The sequence below is a fragment of the Emydura macquarii genome, unplaced genomic scaffold (genome assembly GCF_026122565.2).
Source record: "Emydura macquarii macquarii isolate MOO-44397 ecotype Brisbane River unplaced genomic scaffold, CSIRO-AGI_Emac_v2 contig_2205, whole genome shotgun sequence".
In the NCBI taxonomy this organism is placed as follows: Eukaryota; Metazoa; Chordata; order Testudines; family Chelidae; genus Emydura; species Emydura macquarii.
The window spans coordinates 20456630-20484239 of NW_027132342.1; the positions used below are offsets into that span (position 1 = coordinate 20456630).

General features: G+C 40.0%; 1 protein-coding gene across 5 annotated transcripts in view; it reads right to left on the reverse strand.

Annotated features, from left to right (window-relative positions):
* The window catches only part of ATF7IP (activating transcription factor 7 interacting protein), a 181281-nt gene that overhangs the window by 33443 nt on the left and 120228 nt on the right, over nucleotides 1–27610 (reverse strand). For all 5 annotated transcript variants that reach the window (XM_067559658.1, XM_067559659.1, XM_067559655.1 and 2 more), the window contains exons 5-10: nucleotides 24971–25108; nucleotides 23062–23127; nucleotides 21407–21480; nucleotides 20700–20788; nucleotides 18877–19512; nucleotides 16402–16469 (exon numbers count right to left, since the gene is read on the reverse strand). In XM_067559658.1, the coding sequence (XP_067415759.1) occupies nucleotides 16402–16469; nucleotides 18877–19512; nucleotides 20700–20788; nucleotides 21407–21480; nucleotides 23062–23127; nucleotides 24971–25108 (1071 nt within the window). The remainder of the gene's footprint in view (nucleotides 1–16401; nucleotides 16470–18876; nucleotides 19513–20699; nucleotides 20789–21406; nucleotides 21481–23061; nucleotides 23128–24970; nucleotides 25109–27610) is intronic.

The window sequence follows — 27610 nt, forward strand, 5'->3', positions numbered from 1 at the left end:
CAATTTGACACAAGAAATTCTCCTGCTCTGTAACAACTATGCCAGATAAAATGGTTTCCATCTTGAATTTTCTGTACTGATGAATTGATTCACCAAGTTGAGATCTCTGACTGTGTGATTAGTATTAAGTATACAGGATGAAAAGCAAAACCTTTGAGCAAATGGGTAGGTGGCTTTGACTTGCAGATAATGTATGATTTCTCCTACAGCATTTCATTTCTGGGAAGAAGAAAGAAGAGACTCACTGAGAGGTAGGAGGAAGAAGAAAAATCTAATGTTTAGCCATTTTTTAGTTTCCAAACTCAGTCTGAAGCGATTTCCTTCCACTCCTTCTGCCACAAGGAAATCCAGATTCCCTAGAGGAACCTCCAGAGGGAGGAGAGGAACTAGCTCAGAAATGGTCTTGGAGGCCTGCCCAACGTGTGCCTGTCAATTAAAAGGGCTGCAAGTTCTATTAGCTTGAAAATTGATTTTGGGGAATCTGGAAGGTCAGAACCTGGAAGAAAATCTAACTGGGGACTCACAAAAGGACAATCAAGTCCTAGATGAATTAGCCAACAAAGTCTCAGGTTTTTTTGGCTTGTCAGAATGGAACACTCTCTTAGGATCAGCCATCTCTTCCAAGGTCTTGTACAGGTTACCCCTAGAGGCAATCTCCCCCAAAGGGAAGACCCATACGGTGAAATGTAGATGCAAGACTGCTTCTCTTTAACAGAACTAGTGATGAGCTCAATGGTGCCTGTGATCAGCAGGCCCAGGATCTTAACTGAGTCTTTCCAGAATCACATACAAATTGGCTGGCAAGGGGAATAAGGTCTAGCTTAACATCCTACAAAGGTCATGTTCATGTTCTTGCAGAGTTCTTGAATCTAGAGAAGACAGAGATACTGGAATCACTGGGAGTCAGACATTTAAGTATCAATTCATACTGTTTTCTTAAGGTGGATTGAAATTTTCTATCCTGAGGGACCAAGAGAAAAATATTAAATTCTAATGGAACAGAGGATATTTTTCACAGATTGAGTGGTTGCCTAAGACAATGGTTGGAGAGAATGGCCACTTGTTCCCAGTGTCGGAAGGGATGAGAGAGGCTGTAGAGCTTGCCATAGGCCTAGAGGGTAGAGAACATAAGAACTCTGATTCCATCAAATGTCTGCCTATTGCAGTCAAGTGATATAGATTCATAGGCCAGATAGGACCACTGTGATCATCTAGTTTGACTTCTTCTATAACACAGGCCAACCTTCCCCAAAATAATTCCTAGAGCATATCTAGGAATCTAAATTCTTGGGGAAGGGAAGATTGTATCATCTGACGTTTCTTGAGAGAAGTGTTCTTTACTACCTGTTCCATACTACTTTAAAATCCTCCCCCCCACCTTGCAACTGAAGACTATACTTTGACAAGCCTGAGAGGAATATCCTCTGTTGCTGCTGTAAGTAGAGTGGGAGAAGAACTAGCTCACTGTGATCTGTGGCATGTCACAGCCACAGTGTAGGCTTTTGCCTGTTGGCTGGCTGACGGCTCAATCAGAAGGCAAAATCAGCTGCCCAAAATGTAGGCTGACATGAACAGGGTAAAGAACAGAAGATGGTGCGTAGACGTAATGGTGCTGGGTGAAGAGAAAAGCACTCTTGGAATTTTGTTCTCATTCTGCCTCACAAATCTGAACAGAAGGAAACCTACTGATCCAGTCTGTTAAGCGAACGGGAGCAGAAAAAATTCCTTGTTTTTTTAAAAAGGCATATGATTCTAGAGATCCTTCTGTACCTTAAGAACATGCAATATGACTTGCTTATTTCTTTCCCCTCTTGGAACCAGGTCCTCACTTTTCAGCTACAACACAGAGGCTGCCCTAACTCATTGGAGGTTTGGTAATCTGTAACAACGAGTCTGGGATGCTTTTCATTAACCAGGTGGAAGGGGGATGAGATTGATGGCTGCCTTAAGGGTGAATGGCAAAACTTTTAAAAATTTTCCTAACTGCCAGGGAACTACAGACCGGTCAGCCTCACCTCAATCCCTGGAAAAATCATGGAGCAGGTCCTTAAAGAATCCATTTTAAGGCACTTGGAAGAGAGGAAGGTGATCAGGAACAGTCAGCATGGATTCACCAAGGGAAAGTCATGGCTGACCAACCTGATTGCTTTCTGTGAAGAGGTGACGGGCTCTATGGATGTGGGGAAAGCGGTGGATGTGATATACTTTGACTTTAGCAAAGCTTTTGATACTGTTTCTCACAGTATTCTTATCAGCAAGTTAAAGAAGTATGGGTTGGATGAATGGACTATAAAATGGATAGAGAACTGGCTAGAGCATAGGGCTCAATGAGTAGTGATCAATGGCTCCATGTCTAGCTGGCAGCCGGTCACAAGTGGAGTGCCCCAGGGGTCGGTCCTGGGGCCGGTTTTGTTCAATATCTTCATTAATGATCTGGAGGATCGGGTAGATTGCACCCTCAGCAAGTTTGTGGATGACACTAAGCTAGGGGGAGTGGTAGATACCCTGGAAGGTAAGATAGGATACAGAAGGACCTAAACAAACTAGAGGATTGGGCCAAAAGAAATCTGATGAGGTTCAACAAGTACAAGTGTAGAGTCCTGCACCTGGGACGGAAGAATCCCATGCACAGCTACAGACTGGGGACTGACGAGCTAGGCAGCAGTTCTGCAGAAAAGGACCTGGGGATAACAGTGGATAAGAAGCTGGATATGAGTCAGCAGTGTGCCCTGGCTGCCAAGAAGGCTAATAGCATATTGGGCTGCATTAGTAGGAGCATTGCCAGCAGATCGTGGGAAGTGATTATTCCCCTCTATTCGGCACTGGTGAGGCCTCATTTGGAGTATTGTGTCCAGCCTTGGGCCCCCCACTACAAAAAAGATGTGGAGAAGTTGGAGAGAGTCCAGCGGAGGGCAACAAAAATGATTAGGGGGCTGGAGCACAAGCCTTATGAGGAGATACTGAGGGTACTAAGCTTGTTTAGTCTGCAGAAAAGAAGAATGAGGGGGGATTTGATAGCAGCTTTTAACTACCTGAAAGGGGGTTCCAGGGAGGATGGAGCTAGGCTGTTCACAGTGGTGGCAGATGACAGAATAAGGAGCAATGGTCTCAAATTGCAGTGGGGGAGGTCTAAGTTGGACATTAGGAAAAAGCTTTTCATTAGGAGGGTGGTGAAACACTGGAATGGGTTACCTAGGGAGGTGGTGGAGTCTCCATCTTTAGAGGTTTTTAAGCTGCAGCTTGACAAAATCCTCGCTGGGATTATTTAGCTGAGGTTAGTCCTGCTTTGAGCAGGGGGTTGGACTAGATGACCTCCTATGGTCCCTTCCACTCTATGATTCTATGATTCTATGTTAATGTATATACTTCTACACTCCTAATAAGTTTCAAAAAAATCAACTTGCTTCTGTCTTTTGTTTCTTCTAGAATTTTGCCCTTAGCAGCCTGTGTAACTTCATGTTTTATGAAATAATGACATCACAAACCCTATGGACGTATTAACCATGGACTAACCTGACCTCCTCCTAGTGTAAGAATCTTTTCTCCTCCCATGTGCTAGAAGGTAGCAATATAACTGTTTTAACCTAAAGAATTAAGGTTTCTTAATTTCACTTTCACTAAGACATTGTAGCAATGTGTAAGTGAAGAGTGTAACAGAGAGAGGGGAACATTATTTACATGTGCTTGGCACACAAGAGCAGTGCTGTCAGAAAATGAAGCATAAGTCCCTCTTGGGTTTTTATGATGACAGGGTTATAGCCACTATTTCTGAATTTTAAAAATCATGAAAATGAGGGCTTTGACACAGATAAATAAAGCAGATATGGATGGCCATGGACCATGACTCTCTCAGGCAAAAAAGTGAACAAACTTGAAAAAGCCTTGAAGGTCATCTTTAAATAGCAACTGGTCACAAGACTTTACTAGATCCTATCTCTTGAATCCTACTGTAAAAGCAGCAATGATGTTTATACAGCCTTAATATCAAATAAAGCAGAAGCAGACATTAACTACTAAAAATTCCATTTGCTACAACATTCCTTAATGTTCACTTCATTTGTCACATTTGTTTTTGTATGGTTAACATGTTAATTCTGCATTATGAGAATTTTGTATGATTAACTTCTAGTGGTCCTATTTTATATTTATTTCTGCTATAGTGCCCCTTCTGTAGAGGATGAAAGAAAATTAACTTCATTTTTGTTTATTATTGTGGTTGTTTTCATACCAATACCATTAAAACTTTGCCAGAATTTCTATTTAAAAGGAATCCTTTGCCAGTAATTTAGAAGCTTAACTGTAAATAAATGTACTCTGTTCTGAAACCTAATATCAAAGGTCACATCTTGAATATTATACTTCTAAAAAACAATTACAGGAGTGCAGTAAGAAATAACACAGAACCCATACATTAGTTTATAAGCTACCTTTCTGTGTTTCCATTAATGTGTTCAAGTTTTTCAAATTGGTCTGGTGAATTTCACTTTCCAAGTAAGCCATTTCATGGCAAAGTGAAACTTTCCAGACTACTGAATTTAATTTTGAAGTCTGCTGTGCAGCTAGCTCAACAAGACTAACAATACAGATTGGAAGGCAAAAGAGGAGTGTCAGTAAACAAGGGAGAGAGGATGGAAGACGCAGGAAAGGGTAAAGGGTGAGGGTAGAATAAACAGGCCACAGATGGGTAAGAGGAGCAAAGTAAAGGAAGAATAAAAAAGGAGAGAGAAAAAGAGACAATAGACCAGAACCAGGTGCAGCCACCTCCACCAATCCTGGAAGTAATATGAAAGTGCTCCACAACACCACTTCACATCTCATTTAGAGTTGCTTATTCTACCTGAAATACATAACCAATGGGGAGGAACAAAGTGCCCATTAGGCACTGCTTTATCTATGATCCAAGTCTCTCCTAAAAATCTCATTTCTTAAGCAGTGAAAAGCTAACCAAGACTCCCCTCCAGTGCCTTATGTCTGTAAAGAGGTATGCACGCCTACAACACTGTAAAAATAATCTATACCACTGCTCTTCTGCTCACTTTGCTTGCTATGAGTGGCAAGCAGATGAAAGTAGGTGAGGGAGAAGAGTGTATTGGCAATAAGCAGCTCTTCCACACAACTAGCAAGTTCAGGGGTGTGAAAGAGGAAAGACATGGACAGGACTGGAGGAGGAGAAGCAAAGCAGGTGACACAGTACAGATCTCCTTCAAACCAGTGATTGAGACTTGGGAATTCTACTTTTGTTTAATTCAGATTCTCATTTAAAAACAGTTTGAACATATGTTGCTTAGTGCAGTATTTGGAAAGCCACATAATGAAAATCATGTATAAAATGCATTTGAAATTATGGGTGGGAGATGGGGGTGTTTATATTTAAAATTGACATTCCTGAGTTTACTATTGGTTACACCCATCTTGCTGAAAAGTGATCTGACACAGGCTGTTCTGGGAGTCCATTTACAGAGACGAAGTCTGTATGAAAGCCATCTGGAAATATGTTTGTCTTTTATCACAAGAACCTATACAGGGAACTATAATGAAATAATCCTAACTTCAAATGTCAACTAAAAGGATCAACTCATGAGGTCAAGGCTCCAAATTTCACACACCTTCAACTATAATGTGATAACATATCATCTGCTTCCCCCAATTGTATCTGAGCAAGTTTTTCTAAAAAGAATGAACTGCAGCACTACATAATCTGAAAAACAGTCACACTGACCAATGAGACAGGTCTTAGAAGGTATGTGCTGGGAGGAAGGTGCTGAGTGAAAGCAGGGATTAAGCACTTTTCTCTGCCTGAATGCAGGTGATGCAGGGATAAGGAGATATAAGTAGAGACTTCCTAGAACCAGCACAACACAAATGGTCACAGAAACAAAGAAATATACCCACACTTTAAGAATAAACAACTCTTGGTGAAAGTAAAATGGCTGAAAACAACGTATTTGCTTTGACCAACTAGTTAAAGTCTATAGTACTAGCAAGCAGGGTCACCCTAATATGTAACTGCAAGAAGATGCTTTCATTTGGGAGGATATCTCCATGTAGATGTGCAATAAAATCTAGGTGCACACTATTAATAGTTCAAAAATAGGTAAAAGTTCTCTGAAAGCATGCAACTATGTCCAAGTAGTTGTTCCACGGCATAATGAAAAGCAGCCTCAGGTTCTTTAAAGTGATGACATGGTGCTTTGCTGATTCTGAAGTCATTCCCCCTCACTCCAGGGAGTTTGGAGACATTGGGATGGGTTATCACATAGCATTCCAAAGCTAAAACTTTTCACAGACTTGGAACATTTTGTTTTTATGCTCCATGTAAAGCATACTGAAGAGAAAGATACAACACCTGAGCTTGGCACCAAAAAGCTTTTCAGACTACCTCTACCATATACAAGACTGATATCAGTTTACAATTTAACATGTAGTAATTCCATTTCTATGAGAAATCTTAAACTATAGAGAATGAGATAGGAGAAACTTAAGTCCAAAGGAGGTTAAGTTAGTTAATGGTCTGATCAAGACAGCTATAATTCTGAGTGAGAATCAGCTTAAGGAGAGATAGTAGCTGACATTATCAGGCAATATTCGTCAGTTAGCTGTACACTAATGAATGGAACTCTGGGAAAGGAACCTTTGGAGTTTTGCAGCTAAACATAGAAATATATGTGTAGACTTTTCTTTATCACTATAAAACCTTAATTTTTATTGCATGGAAAACATTTTGTTAGTAAGTGTTTTTTCCCTATTTTATTTCTAAATCAGACATTATATATAAAATTATAAAAGCTGTTTTGGTATTATATAACGCCATGGTTCAGCTGATTATATAAAATAACAATGCATGGTTATTAACATAATGCCACCTGCTTTATATAAAGAAACATTTCATTAAAAAAAAGAAAACTTAAAAAAATTCACAATACAAAACTGAAAATTAATTCCAGCCTAGTAAAGATACAGATTCTGAAAGGTATCTGTGGCAGGTCTACAGAATACAGATAATTTTATTATTATTATTATTAGAACAGTTTCTACAATAACAAAATAGAAAAAAAAATTCAGAGTGCTCTAAAACAGACAAATCTGTGCAGCATTACAACATTACAATCATACAAGACGCACCTAGGCGTTATATAATAGCAAAATCACACTTAAAATTATGGGGGGGAGGGGGGTGGAATTAAAACTGGGAGTACTCTGCTTATCTAGGGTGTTTTGGGACCTGGCCCTGTCTTTTTTCATCCGGGTATGAAATTACAAATTTTGATCACAAACTAAGAAGTGGTTGAAAAGTAACCAGTTCAGCATTTTTCAGCATATTTTAGCCATCTAGATTACTTCAGAAACAGATATATATGACCACTTAATAGTTATGAGGCCCAAATCAGTTATGCTCTTTCCTTCCCTCAAAGTGGTATTAAATATTCCAGCCTTGCAAAACTGTCATGAAAATTTACCAACCCAGGCACCATATCTATTTGACATCCCTTACCAAGATGATGAAAAGACAATGATAATGAAAAAGCTAAGTTTACTTGCCTTTTACTTCAAGCAAGTAGAATTTCACATGGCTGTAATATTCATTTTAACCCTGTGTGGGCGTGTGCATGCAGACAAAGTACAAGTACTGCCAACAGACATTTTCTGTGGGATCTTTGGGTTGGGGACTGTAGTGTTGCCCTCACTCCTGTTCAGAACTGCTCCTTATTTTTTTCAAAAGAGGAACAAAGCAAGCATGAGCAAAAGAAGGGACTAGCAGAGTAACCAGTTTTAATATACCCCTATTTATCACATACCCTTTCATTTCTTTACTCAAATAACATAAATTGACTCTATTTCCATAGAGATTTTGAATTAAGACTTGTCTATTTTCCCATAAATACAAAAATGACTAATGCCTAAAAGTAGGATCCTCAGTACAGCCAATTCTGACTCAAACAGCAAAATCTTAAATAATAAGCAACTGAGATAGCACTGCATACAGTTCTCACTCTGTTGCTGTGGCTTTGCATTTTTTAAGTCATGTAACTAAAAAGGTATATAATAAACATGCATGCACACACTTAGACACACATCTCCACTGTTCATTGCTTTTGTAAGGTGAAACATTTACTTTGCTCCCTCAAGACCCATTGCCCACCAAAAAGGTAAGCATCATAGACAGGCTAGCATGAACTAAGTATGATTGCAATACTAAAACTGGTGAGAAAATATACATTTTTTTAAAATCAAGTAGATAAAAATGAACTGTAGTAACTATTTGTGACTAATTTAATGGCACCATCAGTGGCCTGGTTATTTTAACATTTAGCTGAATTTTCTAGTCCCAACCCAGTTTTATAAACACTAGTAAATTTTGCTTGTTGTTGAAGATGGCTGAAGATGGGTCTTGGGGAAAGGTGCATCATTTTAAAAGTTGGGAGGTTTTGGAGGATTGCTTCATCCAGAAGCACTGAGTGTTGTTGAACAAGACAGAACTCAAATAGTGATGACATGTCAATCCATGTTAGTTTCTATACTTCCCAAAAATCTAAATCTTGGATTTTGAATTAGTCTCAAGTAAAGGTTCCACCTGACAGATTAGAAATAACTGAACCTTAGCAGCACAAATATAACTTCAATGTCAGAGATATAAACAACGGTGTCTTGTTTTACATACATAATATATAGCATGTTTATTTTCAGTGAAAAAACCATGAAACACAAGGAACATTTTAATCAGTAATGTTTCAACAATATAAAATTTATATTATTAGCTGCTTATAAATCTTTAAAGCTAACATATCCACTCTGATCACACTTTTTCCCAACAGACTCTGCATTCACTAAGTTTGTTACATATTGAAGGGGAGGAGAGAAAAAAGTTTTACGTGTATTTTATTTATCAACATCTTACCAGGTGAATTTAGAATTGTCAACAAACTGGCCTCAATAAAGCTTTAATAAATAACCAAACAAGTCAGGGAGTGTTGGAAACAATGGGAAATGGAATGAGCCAGTGGTCATGTTAGCTGAAAAGATACAATGCACAGATAAGGCATCAACTTAAAAGAATTTTATTTGTTCTGTGAAAGGATAAAAGTGCACTTCAGATTAGGGGAAGGGAGGAGAACAGACTGTTTAACTGACACAAGGATTTAACAATAGCTTTTATCCATGACTGAACAGGTAAATATTTCAACGCAGCCATTTCTAATGCAACCAATGTTAATTTATAATCTGATACGTCTCATCATTATACTAAAAAGCAATATATTCTCTCTATATACCATAACTCTGTGCTTATACATAGTATATATATTGCATATATTATGTATAAATCAGGTATCTAAATTAGGATTCACAATAAAAATACTTAAAAAATTATACCAAAGATTTGCAATATAATTGAAATAGCATCTGTCTCCATAGAACCATTTATATATTAGAGCTTGAGTGCCTGCGATGTCTTCAAAATTATACTTCTAAGTCCTGAGGCACTGGGAAGATCATGACCAAAGGGGCAGTGACTGGATAGTAAGAGCAAGAAAAAGTTTAATATAATCTAAGAGGAAATTAAAAGACAGGTGCAATGAGCTTTCCTTTCCTCTCCCTATACTTTCCTTTGTGGGGGAGGGAAGTCGAGTGGGGAGAGAGAGAAAAAGGAGAACCCGATTAGCTGCAAACTGAAGGTCCACGAATCAATTGCTGCTTAATGGTAGATCAGTCTGTGTTGAACTAATTAACAGTGTGCAATTCTTCAGGGTAAAACAGACATGACAGATTAAAAACAGAGTAACACGAAGATGATTTCAACCATGGCTCTCTGATATTTTGGACAATTAAGGTTCCTGGGGTGACAGAGGTGGGTGTAAGAAAGAAAGTCTATGCAATGAGGAAAATTGTTTTTCTAGATCTCACATACTATAGATTAGGTAGAAATGAATTACTTTCATAGCAGTGAAAAAGCATAAAAAAATCTCAGCATGTTAGGAGGAATTGGTCTGACTTAATAAGCACAGCTGGAGGTTATGGTTCTCTCTTCAGGCTGGCAGCAGAGATTTCACAACACTATTTGCAAAAAGGACAAATCATGGGAGTTCTTTTGACAAAGGCCTCCATGACTCTTGGCACCAAGGCTTTAGCATGAAAAATAGATTTAAAACAGAAGTTTCTGTGTATATCAGAAATTTTTCCAACCTGGGCAAATATAAAAATCTAGTCATACTGCAATCAATAGTTTCAAACTAGCAGGAGTCAAACTAATGCTGACAATATGGCATGCATAGTTAACGGTAACAAAAATTCAGTTTCAGAAATTGGCCAATTAAAAGATACTCAAAAATTTCCCCACTGGAGTGAAAGATTGTCCAGAGTTGCAACAGGAGTCCAGTTAAAATTTTATATTTATCCATATATATGTAAAAATATCATCAACTAGCCTTGTTCCAAAGAGTGAAACAATTAGCCTTGCAGTATGCCTTTACAGTAAGTCATACAAAATGCATAAGACCAGAACATGTGGGTAAGTATGACCACAACGAGCAGCAAAGGGGACAAAGAGGAAGATTTTATTCTGGCAACAGCACTGTTTCTGTTGGATATTGTTCAAGTTGAAAGTAAACAGTTGTTCTCTTTAACTATAGATAAGTCACAGCACAGAACTACCTGAGATTATAAAGATGAGAAAGTTACTTTTCTTTTTCTATTGAAAGGGTAATCTGGAAAGTGCTATACATATATTTTCATACTAGCGTAAACTTGGAACAAGAGCCTTTTAGAAGAAGCAATTCAGCTTGCCAGTCCAGCAGAACCATGATTTTTATGAATCCCTAATTTAGGACCTTACTCTACTCTAAAATACTTTAGCATTCCTCTGCATTGGGGTAGGCTATTGCATGGTTCCCCTATATTATGAAAATTTAGGTTGTCCCTCAATTTTCAGTTTTCCCTCTTTCTAGTTATTAGAAAAGATTGTTCTCCTATACACCACAGCTTGATTTGCTTCATCCAATAGTAAAATGATAATAGTGGGTCTATGACAAAGTGTTTCTACAAGAGTCACTAATGTCATAAATGCAACATTGTGCTTACATGGAAGGCAGACTGTTGGACAGAAGTAATTTAAAACAAATATATTTTGACAATCAGCAAAAAAGAGACAGGACTGTCATGAAAAAAGACAAGTGGAACAAACAAACATAATACCTAAAATTTAAATAGCACTTCTAATCTTTAAAGCACTTTTCAAACTGATTAATCCTTAACATGTCCCATGAGAAAATGGAGCACGATAGACTCATTTTACAGACTGAGAAACAGGTGGTGAGTTTAAGCAATTTGCCCAAGGCCAGAAAGGGAGTCACTGTCAGAGTCAGGATTAGAACTCAAGAGGTTTCTAGCACCTCATCTTCTGTTTAAGACCACTAGAGAACCAATTAGATTCCCGAAAGTCTTTTCCAGCAAGAAAGTCTGTTTGTGAGTTAGGAGCTTATAATGGTTAAGTTACCATTTAACTTAAGGTTTATTTATAGTATCCTGCATTATACTATGTCAGCACTTCCTTGGTAAATTATATCAGGATAGTGAAGTTCTTAGGGGGCTTAAGCAAAGTGCATGTACACATGCACGTACACACACTCTCTCTCTCTCTCTCTGTCTAAAGGACAGAATCAATTTGAATTTTAGTTTTAGAAATATCAGAGGTAGTTTTAAATATTACACTTTCTCCTCTTCCTAAGTCTCCCTGCTATTTTTTGTGGTTTTACAATCAGATTTTCATATTAAAATATCTTTGACTTTCTCACTCCTATTGGTTACGAACATATGCAATTGATTGACTAAACACAAAAAAAATGCCAAATACACAACGTAAAAAATATATTTTTCTTAGCTTTCATTTATCATAATCCTAGATATTACATGTAACAATAGGTAAAAGAATTCAAACAAGATCTTTACTTTGCCAATGTCCTTTTAAGAAAATTCATGGAAAAGGGCAGCGAGAGGTATTAAAAGGCATTGGGCTAAATTGTCTAGGATGGCTCATTCAAAATTAACTCCTCCTACTCCTTTCAATTCCTATCTTTTTCACTGCTGAAGCAGCATTTATAACTTATTTCTAAACACATTTACTGATAGGTGCTAAATCCGTAGCCTGTAAGAAACCCCTTTTTTGTGAAATGTGATGATAGGATCAACTTACTGCAATCAGGTAGTGACTAATATACTAAGTCTGTAGGGGGAAACTATAACTAAGTCATTTCTAGATAGGCTTGGGAGAAAGGTTTGGGGAGAACAAGACTCCCTGACACACATTCTCTTGGTGAAGGAATCTGATGGAAGATTACATTGCACTGATTGATACATGTATGTTCATAATTTTATCTTAATTTGTGTATGCTGACCAAATGGTACATTCAGTTCTGGAAAAGGGAGAAAACATAAAAGTCAAATGTTCATGACTCCTGTCAAGCGCAGGGGACACCCTTCTTGGCCAGGGAAAATGTAAAATGTGATGGAAATCCGGTATGGGAGAGATATACAAATAGTTCAGACATGCACACACACGCACATGCAAACAGACAGCATGTCAGCTCTACTTATTTGCCTTTCATGGAGCAGTTCTATTTCCTTTGCAGTTGATATGAGAATATTGTTTTCCCTGCTCTATGTAACAGTAGCAGGCTATGTATTTTGATATCAGTTATCATGAAATGACTTTGGGGACCAGAATATTAAGAACTTTTCTTTTACCTAGAACTATGAAAGGGGAAGGAGACTTGTAGAACTGAAAATTAAGAAATAAATCCAAATTCTCCAGATCAGTACTAATATCTGAAAGTCAATTTAGAAGTATTCTAAAACCAGCACAATCCCAGACCCTATCCTAATAAGAATGAAGACAATTTGGAGAGAAAGAGAAGGTGAACAAACAATTGCTCGTGTGTTAATGCATGTATAAATACCTGTAGGGTATATGTGCCTACTCCTCTTAATTATCAGTATTCTCCTCTTTGTAAAAGGCTACATCATAGCCAGCAGTCAAAAGATGGTATAACAGTAATCATGCACTCTCCACAAGTTTAAGATATAAAGCAACACACTTACTGAAGATGGCATAGCTCTTCAGTTAAGTGAAAATCAATTCCACCCATTCATTATTTAGACTCTGCTCGACCAACTAGAGTACCAGCTGCTATAAAATGTAACGCAGACTCCAAGCATTGCTCTTTCAAAATTTCTGTTCCACAGCTCACTTCAGGGGGAACAGGCAGGATACTTCTTGCTGCACTAAGCAGTAAGAAATTTCCTTAGTGCCCCGTGTGCAAAATAAATTCAATCAATCAACAGGAGAACTTTTCCTTTTTCTACCTTAGCAATGAATCTCAATTGATACCTTTTATAGAAGTGTCAAGTCATTGGTTCTTGTTTTATCACATGGTTTATAAACCCAGGTTCACTACAGCATCCTTGAAGAGCATTGGTAGTTAGAGTCACACTGGTTATGTCCTTGGGAAGAAGCATCTTGGAAGAGCTGTGATTCAACATTATGCGACTTTTAGAATTCAGAGCCATATGTCCCCTAGGGATTAAAGTTACATTAGTGCTGGGTGTCATATGGTTGCTGGCAGATGCAATAGATTTCTTAGGAAGTAAAGGAATTTTGTTTTGTTCTAAAATGACATGTTTTATGGAAGAAGTGGAGGCACCAGTTACTGGTTCTTTTACCACTTCATCTGGAATGGTGTTATAGAGATAATTGGGGGTGTTACTCTCCATTATATTTGACCAGGCCCTGTAGCGAATTTCTGCTGCTCCCCAGTAATGTCTAATAGCAGATTCAGAGCGATGACCTGTCACTGCCATGATCTCTCTAGGCCCAAGTCCTGCTTCACATAGTAACTGGATGGTGGTAGTTCTGAGAGAGTGATTGGTATATCGCTGGGACAGCCTGGCTGCCACACTTATCCTGGGCATCATTGTACCCAGGTAGTTCACTCCCATAGGTTCCCGTTTGTACCAGACAGGCTGCTCTCGCATCTGCTCTGTTGTTAGTTTTAACGGATGCAAGTAAAAGGCAGGGGGCTCAGGCGGCAACTTAGACAAATAAAGCTCCAAGGAAAAAACAGGACAGTTTGGGTCTCCTGGCATATCATACATTTTACCCATTTTATGGGGATCTTCTGCATTTCTCCCTTTGCCAGGATATCTAAACACAGCATATCGACGCCCACTCTTGTCCTTCTCAACAACAAAGGCATCTGGAGCCAAGTCTCTTAAGATTTCCCTCCCTCGCTTGGCAAAATGCAATTGCAAATCAAACCACACCTTGTTGACCAGTGCTAGAGGACTGTGTAACCCCAGCACACCAGACAGCTTTATCTTACGCAAGTCCTCAGCTGCTATGGGAGGGTGGTGGTGAGTTTCATCCTTCCCCTGCATGCGCAGCATCTTCAGCACACTCACAAACACCATGTTAGCACTGGCAAACTCTTTGTCCTTCATTAGGCAAATCTGACGACTATAGGGCGGCATTTTGAGGTGCCGGTTCAAGCCAGCACGCATGGATTTATAACTCGCCACACTGTAGGTATTTCCATCATGGTTCCTTATTGTGTAATAAAACTCTCTTAAAATATCATTGAGTTCAGTTACTGGCACCAATTCAAAGCTAGGATCCTTGCCATTTTTAGCCAGCCACTGCTTTAGTAGATTAGCTGCCCAGCCAGTCTGCTTGTGGGTGTTTTTGATGCTCTTAGCATCCTCTTCCTCCTCCTCCAAGCCAAACAGGACATCCTCAGGGAAGTTAAAATTCGTCTGTGTTGCTTCTACTGGTTCTTTACTGTCTGATGAAGTCTCTTCCTGTTTCAACTGGTTTTCGAAACAATTGATCAAAGTTGTACCATCAAATATGCCACAGGTATACGGCACACTGCGAACTACTTTTTGTTCTGAGAGCTGTGAAGTGCGGAGTAATACATAATATTTTGGGTTTTACATAACAAAAAGCAGGTGGCATTAACTGGATTTTTTTTAAATGACATGGCATGTCTTAATATCATACTTCTCCAGCCAAATTTTTTAAAAGTTTTAGATCATTAGTAACCATGGCATTACACATGCTTTAATTCATTTAATTGGAAGCAGCCTAGAAACATATAATGTAACAAAAAGCTGAAAACCAGGAAGAGTAATGCTTTTATGTTACATATCCACCACTTAGGACCATTATCAATGCCAACAGGGATGTTTCTGTAAAATCTTTGCCAGGTTTCAGATTTTGCTAAACATGAAATGGTATTAAATACATATCTTACTCTGACATTAACAACTGAAATTTGATCCATAAATCTGTAAATTTTTTCTGTATTTCAGAGATTAAATATATATGTAGCTATCAAGTATGAATCATGTTTTTGTAGCTATAATCCACAGGTATCTATGAAAAATTAAGTACCAAGCTACCATTTTTTAGATACCCAATGTCAGTACATTATTTATAGATGTCAGTGATTGGCCATTCTAAGATATTTATCAACTATGCCAAATCACTACTACCGTTATGCTTGGGAGAAAATCGCCAGCTGAGAAGATTTCTCTCCTGCTTTCATAGGGATACCCTGCAGACTAAACCTTATCTTGAAATACCATTAAACAGGGAAATTTTGCACAATAGCAATTATTGTATGGATTTGCCTCTTACAGTTTATATATTCATTAAACTTCACTGACTTCAGTGGAATTACTTCTCATTTGAGGTGACTAAAGCTTATGCTTTAATTTTAAAATACAATGTGCAGAAAACTGACTACAAGTAATTTTAAAATGGTTTAATTTTTCCCTTTCACTCCAAAGCAAGTTCAAAAAAGGACCTGAGGAACTGGGAGAATTGCAGATTCTTCTTTATCATCAAGTAGATATTCCTACAAGAAAAATTTTGTGGTGTGGTACATAGTACTGAAATATTAGCTGCCCAATTCATTGATTCCCATCTAACAGTCCTCTGGCATCGTGAGGCAAGGAGAGGTTTGCACTAATTTCACAGGTTTGCTGCTTTCAAATAAAGTTCAGAAGCTGTAGACAAACCTGGGTTGTGTTTTGTGTATTTTCTCATTTGTATCAAACGTGTTTTTAGTGTTCTTTGAAAGAAAGGAATTAACTCACATGTTTACACAAAGCTATTGTTCCTAACGATACTGGGAATCTTTGTAAACCAAGAACTCATGTTTCCAGTAACACTATGGATCAGAAGAAGAAAAACAAACGAACATGAATTGAATGCAAGAAAGGAAAACCAGAAAGGACAGCAAAAAGGAATTTTAAGTTGTTTGGTTGCAGGATGAGAAACTCGAGGGAAGGTTTATGCTCCTGTGGATTATAACTTCAGAATGTTATATAGAAGCATGAACAACCACCTACCTGTGCTGTGCTCTCAGCTGGTCTCCTATTTGCTGAAGCATCAACTGGTGGTCTGTTTGTCTGGCTCTCTGAGGGGTCAAGAAATTGTTCATTTGCAATGTCTAATCAGTGCCACTCATATGCTGATAAAAATACACTTGGTGGAAATGTTAATGATTCAAAATTAAAAGCTTTATAGCCAGCAACATTGAATTACTGATACTTAAACTAATACACAGTAATTATAATCTACCCTGTAACAGCATTTTCCAGCTGTAATCTCCAAGTGCTTTACCAAATGTATGTAAGTATGATTATCCCCATTGCTTAGATGGGATAGCAGATATAAAATCAAAGGTACTTTCCAGCCCAGTAAAAATGCTACACATTTTCTTTCTCCTAGAACTCCATGTTCTCAGAGTATTTTTGGAATATCACAATAGCAATCTCCAGGACAAAAATCCCCCAAATCCTCCTTTATTCTGTATTTAAATTGACAGGTAATAAAAAGTAAAAAACAAAGATATGTATTCAGATTTCTGAGTACAAACTGACTCTGAACACAGAAACAATGACTGTGCACAGAAACATTTAGTTTGACTGGACTGCTATCTGAATAGACACTGCATCTTTACTAGGGAGATCCTGAGGGCTCCATTTAATACATGTTAAAGGGCTTGGGAAATATATTCCTGACACACAATGCAAACTCCCAGTGCTTCTTGCTTTTAAGAGTGGGAAAACTCCTACTTCAAAATGCTAAGCAAAGCAAAACTACAGTTAGTTGTGGGCTCAGTGCTAAAAGCTAAATATGATATAAACAAATGCCAGCTTGATAAGTAAAGCAGTTTGAAATGTTTAATTTCAGCTAAGAAAGTGAAATGAAATAAAATCAGTTCTGGTGCCAAGCTCTGCTTGCATTTATCTTAACATGAAATAGTGTAATTTTTCTACAGATGGCTATATCAAGTATCTATATGGAGAACAAATATTTGATAATGAGCTTTTTAGTCTAGCAGACAAAGGTATAACAAGAGCCAATGGCTGGAAGCTGAAGCTAGACAAATTCAGACTGGAAATATGGCATATATTTTGAACAGTGAGGGCAATTAACCATTGGAACAAATCCCAAAGATTGCGGTGGGTTCTCCATCACTGGCAATTTTTAAATCAAGACTGGATTCTTTCCTAAATGACATATTCTAGTTCAAACAGGAATTATTCTGGGGAAGTTCTATGTCCTGTGTTACAGAGGACAGTTCATACTACATGATCACAATAGTCCCTTCTGGCCATAGAATCTATGAAAATGCAGTACTGCTTCTCTCTCACTGGGGGACACATGCAGTCTGAAACACTGAGGACTAGCCACAAAAACACTCAGGACTGCACCACCTGATATGCGGCAATTGAATCTAGAAGTGCAGAGAAGCAGCAGCAGCAGCATCACATGACTGACGATGGTCTGAAAGCACTTCAATTGCTTACTGTGGTGTCATTTTAAACATTCACTGCGCTTGAAGACTCTGCTTTAACAAAACTGATCCATTTTTCTTTTAAACTAGTTTAGCATTCATTTGTTCATTTGCTAGTTGGTTTTTTATGTTTATTCTGCTGTACTGTGAAAAGTGCATCACAATACTGTACCACTACCAATATAGTATTCACTTTCTTTGTAATGTGCCTTTACTCTGAAAACAACATTTCTCAAACTGGTGATCCTGACCCAAAATGGGGTAGCAAGGCTATCGTGGGGGCCATGAGATCACAAAAAAATATTGCCAAGGGGAGGGAGAGTACAGCTGCTCTCTGGCTGCCCAGTTCTGAAGGCAGTGCCATCGCCAGCAGCAGAACAGAAGTAAGGGTGGCAAACCCATGCCAGCCATACCTCTGCGCTGCCACTGGGCTGATGGTACTGCCTTTGGAGCTGGGCGCCTGACCAGCAGTCACCAGCACTGCCACCAGCAGCAGCACAGATATAAGGGGGGGCAATACCATGAGTATGCTCCTATGAGTAGGTACAGTAATTTGCTATCACTTTTTTTTGGTGTGTGTGTGGGGGGGATGCCTTCACAGCCTGAAATATTTTCAGAAAGGGGGCCCAGCAAAAAAAAGTTTCAGAAGCCCTGTGGTAAAGCATCAAGGCTATTTTGGAAGGCTGCATTAAAAATAAATACATTATAAATAATAGTAGACTGGGAGTTTCTGGAATCAAGTGGTTTAAACAAAGAAAACTTTAGCAGGAAAGCGTGCTCATGCCATTTATTGTTAGGAGAAATTCAGAAATGTCTAACAAACACCTAAAATTCAGACTATTTTTCGTCTAAACATTTTTGACAAACCTGAGTCTAGAGGAGTCGTCTCATTAAATCATTTTTAGCAAATAAAATGTATATAGGAATAAACTCCACCTCTAGCCTGTTTAAACGCTTCATGTTCCTCTTGAGCATCTATTCTCTCTTCCTCTTCCAAAATTAATATTCAAGCATAGCTTACCAACTCGAGGTGCTGTGATGGGGCTTGGTTCAGTGGGAGCTGGACTACTGAACGCAGAGAGTGGAATCTTCATCTGTATGGGACCCCGATTGCTGGTAGGATTATACAGTCCTGAAGTACCCACTGTGGTCAAAGTAGTCCTTGTGGCCTGGGCAACAGGATGTGCTGTGGAAACAGTCTGTACTGCCAGTGTTGTCCCTATTGACCCAGCACTGGCTGGAGAGTTCCTCTGAATACCAGGGCTGGGCACAGAAGGGCTGTTATTTGGTTTGGCTGGGTTAGTAGATGCCAAAGACACTGGAGTTTTGGTAAGGCTACCAACAGTAGATGGACTTTGTACAGATATAAATTCAACATTGCCTGACTGCTGGTTGGTGACCAAAGTCCCTGTGTGGCTTTGCAGGAGCTGAGGCTGGGAGGATACTGCAACCGGAACATGCAAAATTACTGGCAAAGACTGCAGTGAGACAGACATGGGCTGACTGTTGCCACTGGGCACCTGTGTGGTACCAACTACGGTAGCTGTGTTGGCTGTAGGGAGAACTGATGTTGTCAAGGAGCTGGAGGTCACAGGAGTCTGAGGTTTGGGATGTCCACTGACCACAGTTTGAGGAGCAGCAAGACTGGGAGCAGACACTATAGAAAGGACAGAAATATTTTTAAGTTTATGTACCAAGTGAGAAATTTCACATTAATACAACAGCATAAAAATGGAAAAACACAACATTAGATTAATAATTTCACCAGGGGAACCAGACAGTTTATAACATAAATAATATGTATTTTTTAAATGTAGCCCCTGCTTGCTCAGACTGGTGCTCTGTTCCCCTCAAGTGGTGGCTAGGCCCCCTAGAGATTGATGAGCCTACTACAGCCTGGGCTAACATGCTCATGCTGTAGAAGCTCAGGCATTAAGCTCCAGAGGACCTATGTTTGGTCCCTGCTGCTGATGCTCGTGTGTGGATCGGCATTACATATTTTTTATTATAATCCTACCCAAAGGCTCCATTCAATATACAGGCCCCATTGTGCTAGGTGCTGTGTAAATATATAGGAAGATATAACTCCACCGTTGAAGAAATAAATAGAAGGCATTCTTTTAGTGTCAAAATTACACACATTCATGATTGATGCAGACAATTGTTATAATCCTGAATTTATTTGCAGGAAAGTGTTAGCAGGCAAATTTTATTCATCAGTTAAAACACTGCAAAGATAAAATGCAGTAAAATAGTATTTTAAAAACTCAGCTTATAGAAACAATACTACAGTCTGTTATTGAGAAATTACAAAATCACAGTTACAAGAGACCAAATAACTTACTGTGCACAGTCAGACCCCTTCTGTAACTTGCTGTGCACAGGCAGACCCCTGCACCCACATATAGTCTCACTGAGGTCAAAGGGCTGGGATCTGCCTATGTGAAACAAAATTGCAGGATCAGGGCCAAAATTAGGCAACTCCCTGTATTGTATATAGTTAATTTGGCAACGCTTGTTAGAAGAAGTTGATTCTGTAGAAAGGACTTGATCTTCACAATTTTCAGGGATGCAGTCTTTGTTTTGTTGATGGTGAGGATCAACTATATTCACTTTTATGTGTGTGTGTGTGTATATATATATATATATATATATATATATATATATGTGTACACACACACACACACACACACACACACACACACACACACGTTGGTAGTATCTTTGGTCTCATCTTCCCCACAAAATTCTAATATGAAAACCTTTTTTCTTTTATATATATATATATTTTCATATAAACAAAATTGTGAAGTATGTTTCTGAAGACCAGGCAAAGCTTCTTACCTGTATTCATAGGGGCTTGAAAAGGTGTCGATGTGCTCTCTCCTACATTTCTCTTGGACTCCAGCATCTGTCTCACTGTGCTGGCATTTCTATGGAATAAATGTTCATGTTAGTGTCTCCCAGTGAATGCTTCTGAGGTGTACCAATAAACAGTACAAGAGTATAGAGAAAGCAATGGTTTAAAAATATTCTCTAAACTATTTGTACTGATGTTATTTTCAATATCCTCCTATTACCAAATGTTTTTTTTTTTCTGTAAATTAATCCAGGGTGCCATTTTTCCAACAGTATTGCCAACTTCATTCATTACTTTTAGTGCATTTATACACAATGTGCCTTTCCCGACAAAAATACCTGTAACTTTTTTTTAAAAGGTAACTTTCATTCCTTTTAAAAAATCTATTATTAGTAGCTACTCAATATTTGGCATGACCTTAACTAAGTGCACATTTCCTGCAGCAAATAAGTGATTTTTATGACAGTGTGAAAGGAACTGGCATGCATTCACAGCTGAATAGCAAAGAAGAAAGAGAAAGGGCATTATAAATAGGTAAAATGCAAGAATATTAAACTTAGCACACATTCAGGATATTCACTGAATTATACGCTGCAAGATTTGCTATTGGGCTTTTCTAAGTGCAACTCAATATTAAAATGCCAATCTAGTAAACTTGAAAATGACACACAGCTGTGTCCTCAGTCCTCACCGATAGGTTAGGTTGCTGATGCTGCCTGTATCACTCACTGTTTTCCCTGGAGACAGAGGTGGGTTTGGTGGAGTCTACAAAGAAATAAATCAACTTGAAATTTACTGCTTAATATTAAACTCTGTATTTGTTCATTTTTGTCCATCATGTGCACTTTCTACTGCCATAGACTCGGGACATAAGAACTTGAGATGTTTTAGGAGCTTTAAGAGCTCATTCAATGAAGCATACTGTCCCCTCTTATTTGGCATATCTTATCACCTTCAAACTCTTCAGCAGGGAGAAATTAAGACCTACTGAACTCATTTGGGCTTTCAGTTTCCATCTTTTTCCTTGGTAACTTATTACAAATATATTTTCTGGACTCAAGGAAATAGTTCTGTCCTGTTTATTCCTAATTTCTTTACATTCTTCCCCAAAGTGTGACGAGAAAGATCTTCATCTGGATCTACTCACTTGCTTTCCCCACAAAAGTCCTGTATCAATGGCCATCTATCTTTCTGGCCAAGAAAGGATGGCATGACTCCCTCCAGAGTCCTTCAAACTGTGCTCCAGGGCTGAAGAGGAAGAATGAATCCAGAGCCTCTGAAGGTGAGCCTGTCCTACGATCTGAGGGAACTCCATCTAATGCCTTAATTTTTACATATGAACTTGTACTGGATTCTCATTTACAACAAGGTCCTTTGCACTCCTCTAAATTACACTTAGGGCTTGTCAACACCAGTGGTTCTTAACCAGGGATATGTATACCCCATGGGTACATCAACTCATCTAGATACTTGCCTAGTTTTACGACGGGTTACATAAAAAGCATTAACAAAGTCAGTATAAACTAAAATTTAATACAATGACTTGATTATACTGCTCTATATACTATACACTGAAATGTAAGTACAATATTTATATTCCAATTGATTTATATTATATGGTAAAAATGAGAAAGTCAGTAATTTTTCAGTAATAATGTGCAGTAACACTTTTGTATTTTTATGTCTGATTTTGTAAGCAAGTAGTTCTTATGTGAGGTGAAACTTGGGAGTACACAAGGCAAATCAGACTCCTGAAGGTACAGTAGTCTGGAAAGGTTAAGAGCCACTGGTCTACGCAGTGCAGCAATGCGCACTAGAGGGGTGTGAATTTTAAAGTGCACCAACGTGCTGCACGCTAACTGTCCTACATAGATCCTGCTGGCGGACACTAAAAATTCCTTTGTGCCTGTTACACTATAGAATTTAAACCCCTCTAGGGCACATCACCACACTGTATAAACAAGCCCTTACACCCATTTCAATGCACCTTTATGCTGTCAGAGTGTGTAAAAGAGCCTTAATGGAAATCAGAATGAGGTCCTTGAACGTTAATGAAAAGATGGAAACACTAGGTTTATTGTAGTCTCTACCATTACCACCTGCTAACCAACACTTCTGAAATTACTTTGTCTCAGACCCAGCATCAGACCAAACTAACTAAGGCAACACCCTCTTTTACTTTCTGCAATTAGCAGAGGGTAGAAATTTTCTCCATGACCAGGGGAAAACTGCTTAACTGTATTTCTATAAAGTTGTTACATACTGAAATATATATTTCTGCAGGTTATTTACTCAGACTAGTTTTGAGTAAAAACTAATCAAGGAATCTACAGTTTCAGTCCTTACTTCCTGTTTTTTCTTCAGGTCGTCCCTGGCTGCTCCAAAACGTTTTGTCAATCTAGCAATTTTAGCCTGGTGTGGGGGGGAAATGAAACCACAGAAAACATTAAAAAAATTAGACCAATTAAAGGCACACATTCAGATAAGTTAAATGCAATTTTAGAAAAAATAATATTTCCCATGAAACATGGCACAACCTGCAACTAATACTCTATAGCAGGGGAAGCAAGTGCGTGTGTGTATGAGAGAGAGAGAGAGTGAGAGTCAAACTTTTTAAAAGGTATATCACATCTTAAAAGAGATATTCTGGACCTCTTCCCTCTAGTCAAAAAAACCCAACACATGCCACCCTCCTTTTCCAGTGGTGATTTGGCAATAACCCTGCAGCAACTAAAGCAACGGTTTACATGGAAAAGTAACATTAGGAAAATATCTATAACTATTTTAATGTCTTATGGATTATCATCTAGGAAAAAATTAATCATACTTTCTCTTTCTTCTCTTCACTTCATCTTCCTCTCCTATCTGTTCTGCCCCCTCTCACTTATCCCCTACCTGATTTTCTTTGCCACCTGATCCTTCTTTCCCCTGGCATATACTGTCCAGATGCCATTCTTTTATCTTCTGGAATACTTTCCAGACATCTCCTTCTCCTACTCTAGACATACTGCCTAGAGCCCATTCCCTTGCTTTTCATCCATTGACAGATCCCAATCCTCTCCAGATTGCAACTTCCATAGTTCTCTACTTCCAATAATGCTCCTCACCTCCCGCAAAGCAGCAGACCTTTATATAGGCAGTTATGCTGCCTCCTCCTCATTTCCAGTTTCTTTTGCAGACACCCAGGCTCTTCTTTGCAATGAAAAAGTTAAACATCTGTATGAAGAACAGGAAGCAAGGAACCAACCTCATGAGACCTGCTGGCTCTCCACAGACCATTATTTGGAAAATTCTGATATAAAAAACTTTGGCTCACTCCAATTCCCTACCTTTTACATATTTTTACAAGGTAACATGAAGGGCTGCAATCTGTATGACACATATTAATTATATGTGTTGCAGTAGCACCAAAGGACCCCGATCATGGATCAGGTATTGTGCTAGGCTTTATACAAACACACAAAGAGATTGTCCTTGCCCTGATGAATTTACAGTGTAAGTATGGTAACATCAAAAAATTCATTGGTCACATACATTTTAAATTTATTTGAGACCTACATTACATAAGTTAGTGCTGCGATACTGTGATGATGGGTATACTGAAAATGCCCTATGTATCATAGATCGCAGCCTGTGTAAGGCTCATGTCAAGAACACTAATGAACATGTATTCAGTAGCCTTAAGTTTGGAAAATTCCACACTTTCTGCAGGAAGACTGGGGCAGCTCAAAAAAACGAATGCAACAACACCACACTTTGTTTAATACGGGAAGTATACATATCTACTGCAGAATTTTAGTCTGCATGGGGAACTGGACATGAACAAATGTCTAGTGGAGTTCCGTCATTTAAATATTCTGTCAATAGCAGTCTTCTTCCCATCCACTCCCTCATTTTTTTAAAACAAATTCACTTCTACTCTGTGTGGCCGCAATTGAGACATATTTCCATGCAGATCATTTATTTGAAGAATGTCTGAAAAGTGGCAGAGCAAAGTAGAAAAGTGATTTACTAATGGCTAAAACATTAGCTTGTCAAAAGGAAGGGTTTATTTTCTTCATAGTGAATTGCTTGCTTTTACAATCTAACCAGTGACTTGCTTCCAGGAGTGTTCCACCTTCTCTGACAGCAATAATAATGGATTGTTTTTCTTTGAAAAGACTCAATCGACTTCCATTAATAACAGCCAGAGGGGGCCTATTGCTAGTTGCGAAGCTAGTTTTTACTGTGTGATTTAAAACACATATATAATTACCTGTAGTTCAGTAAGCACAGTTTTATGCCTCTTGCTACATTCTATCTTCTCAACTCGTGTTTTCAGATCTGCCAAAGACTTGTCAAATACAGCACACTGCAGGGCACTGAGTTTCTCCTCTAACAACCTATGCATGACCTAGAAAAATATGTAAACATACATTATCAGTACTTTGGAGGCTGGCAATGTTTTATGCACAGCACACATTCAGCATCTTGTCACGTACAAAGTTGTCACTGTCAATCAACCAACCATCTGATCACCAATAACCACAATATTTAAGTATTTTTGTAGATACAGAGTTAGAAAAAACAGGGTTACTTACCAGTAACTGTTGTTCTTCGAGATGTGTTGTTCATATCCATTTCATTATAGGTGTGTGCGCGCCCCGTGCACAGATTCCCGGAACTTTTTTCCCTTAGCTAGCTCCGTAGTGTCGGCTCCGGTGCCCCCTGGAGTACCGTGCTCATGCCGCGGTACACAGGGCGCTGCCGACCCTGCGGGCCCTCAGTCCCTTCTTTCTGCCGACTCCGACAGTGGGGACGGAGGGTGGATGTGGAATGGATATGAGCAACACATCTTGAAGAACAACAGTTACTGGTAAGTAACCCTGTTTTATCTCTTCGAGTGATTGCTCATATCCATTCCATTATAGGTGATTAAATAGCCATACCTTGGAGGTGGGTAGGAGTCAGCGTTGAGCTGCTGTCATCTGCACGGTTCTGCAGAATCCCACGTCCTCTCTCGCCTGCTGCATGATGGTGTAGTGGGACGTGAAGGTGTGGACTGACGACCAGGTCGCTGCTCTGCAGATGTCCTGCAGGGACACTTCTCCCAGGAAGGCCGCAGATGAGGCCTGGGCTCTGGTTGAGTGCGCTGTCACAGCTCCTGGAAGCAGCACCTTCGCCCTCTCGTAGCAGGTTTTAATACAGGCGGTGATCCAGGTGGAGATGTGCTGGGTGGAGACAGGTGAGCCCTTCATCCAGTCCACCACTGCCATGAACAGCTGTGTTGATTTCCGGAACGGCCTGGTCCGCTCTATGTAGAAGGCCAAGGCTCGTCTGACGTCCAGCGAGTGCCATCTCTGCTCCTCCTCTGAACCGTGCGGTTTGGGAAAAAACACGGGGAGGAAGATATTCTGGTTATAATGAAACTGAGACACCACCTTAGGCAGGAAAGCCGGATGGGGTCTCAGTTGGATCTTATCTTTGTAGAAGACTGTGTAGGGGGGCTCCGAGGTCAAAGCTTTTATCTTGGAGACCCTCCTAGCCGATGTAATGGCCACCAAGAAGGCTACCTTCCAAGAGAGGACGAGCAGCGGGCATGTAGCCATGGGCTCGGAGGTCCCGTCAACATGGTGAGGACCAGGTTCAAGTCCCAGGGAGGCACCAGGTCATGGACCTGCGGGTATAGCCTCTCCACCCCTTTAAGGAACCTGACTGACATGGGGTATGAGAATAATGATCTCCCTTCCATCGGCTGGTGAAAAGCCGAGATAGCTGCTAGGTGCACCTTCAGGGAAGCCAGTGCTAAACCCTGGAGCTTCAGGTGGAGCAGGTACTCCAAAATCACCTGTATGGGCAAGCCGGACCATGGGATACCCCGGGACGCCGCCCAACAGGTAAAATGCTTCCACTTAGCCCGGTACACAACCTGAGTGGAAGGTTTTCTGCTGCCAAGCAGAATCTGTTGGACTTGCACTGAACAGGCTCTCTCTCCCTCCATCAGCCACAGAGTCTCCATGCCGTCAGGTGGAGGGAGTCCAGGTCCGAGTGCAGCAGGCGACTCTGGTCCTGTGAGAGCAGGTCGTAGCGCCTCGGGAGCAGGATCGGTGTGTTGATGGACAGGTCGAGCAGCATGCTGTACCAGTGCTGCCGCGGCCAAGCTGGCACGATCAGTATCATATCCGCTCTGTCCCTCTTGATTTTCAAGAGGACCTTGGGCAGGAGCGGAATGAGGGAAACGCATACAGGAGGGTTCCCGTCCAGTCTAGAAGGAATGTGTCGGAGAGGGAGTCCGGGTCGCGACCTCGGAGCGAGCAGAATTTCAGGCACTTCCTGTTCCAGAATGACGCAAACAGGTCCAGTTGGGGAACCCCTCACTTCCGGAAGATTGAAGTCACCACCTCTGGGTGCAGTGACCAGTCATGGCGGGGTAAGAACAACCTGCTGAGGCGGTCTGCCTCGTCGTTCCTGACCCCCGGGAGGTGAGAGGCAGATATGTGAAAATTGTGTCTCACAGAAAAGTCCCAAAGATGAGTAGCCTCCTGGCAAAGAGCCGAGGAGCGCGCTCCCCCCTGCCTGTTTATATAAAACATGGCCGCCATGTCGTCTAAGGACCTGAACCATCCTGCCCCTCAGGAAATTGAGGAAGCCCTTGCAGGCCAGGCGGACTGCCCTGAGCTCTCTGACATTGATATGGAGAGCCCTCTCATCTGGCGACCATAGTCCCTGGGTGCTCAGGTCCTTGCTGATGTGAGCCCCCCAACCCTCGTCTGAGGTGTCCGTTATCAGAGTCACTGAGGGAGCCAAGTCTCTGAAGGGAACGCCCCTCAGAACCTCCCTGGGGTCCCTCCACCAGTCCAGGGAGGATAGTACCTGGGCGAGGACCGTGACCACCTTGTTCAGCAGGTGTCTGGCC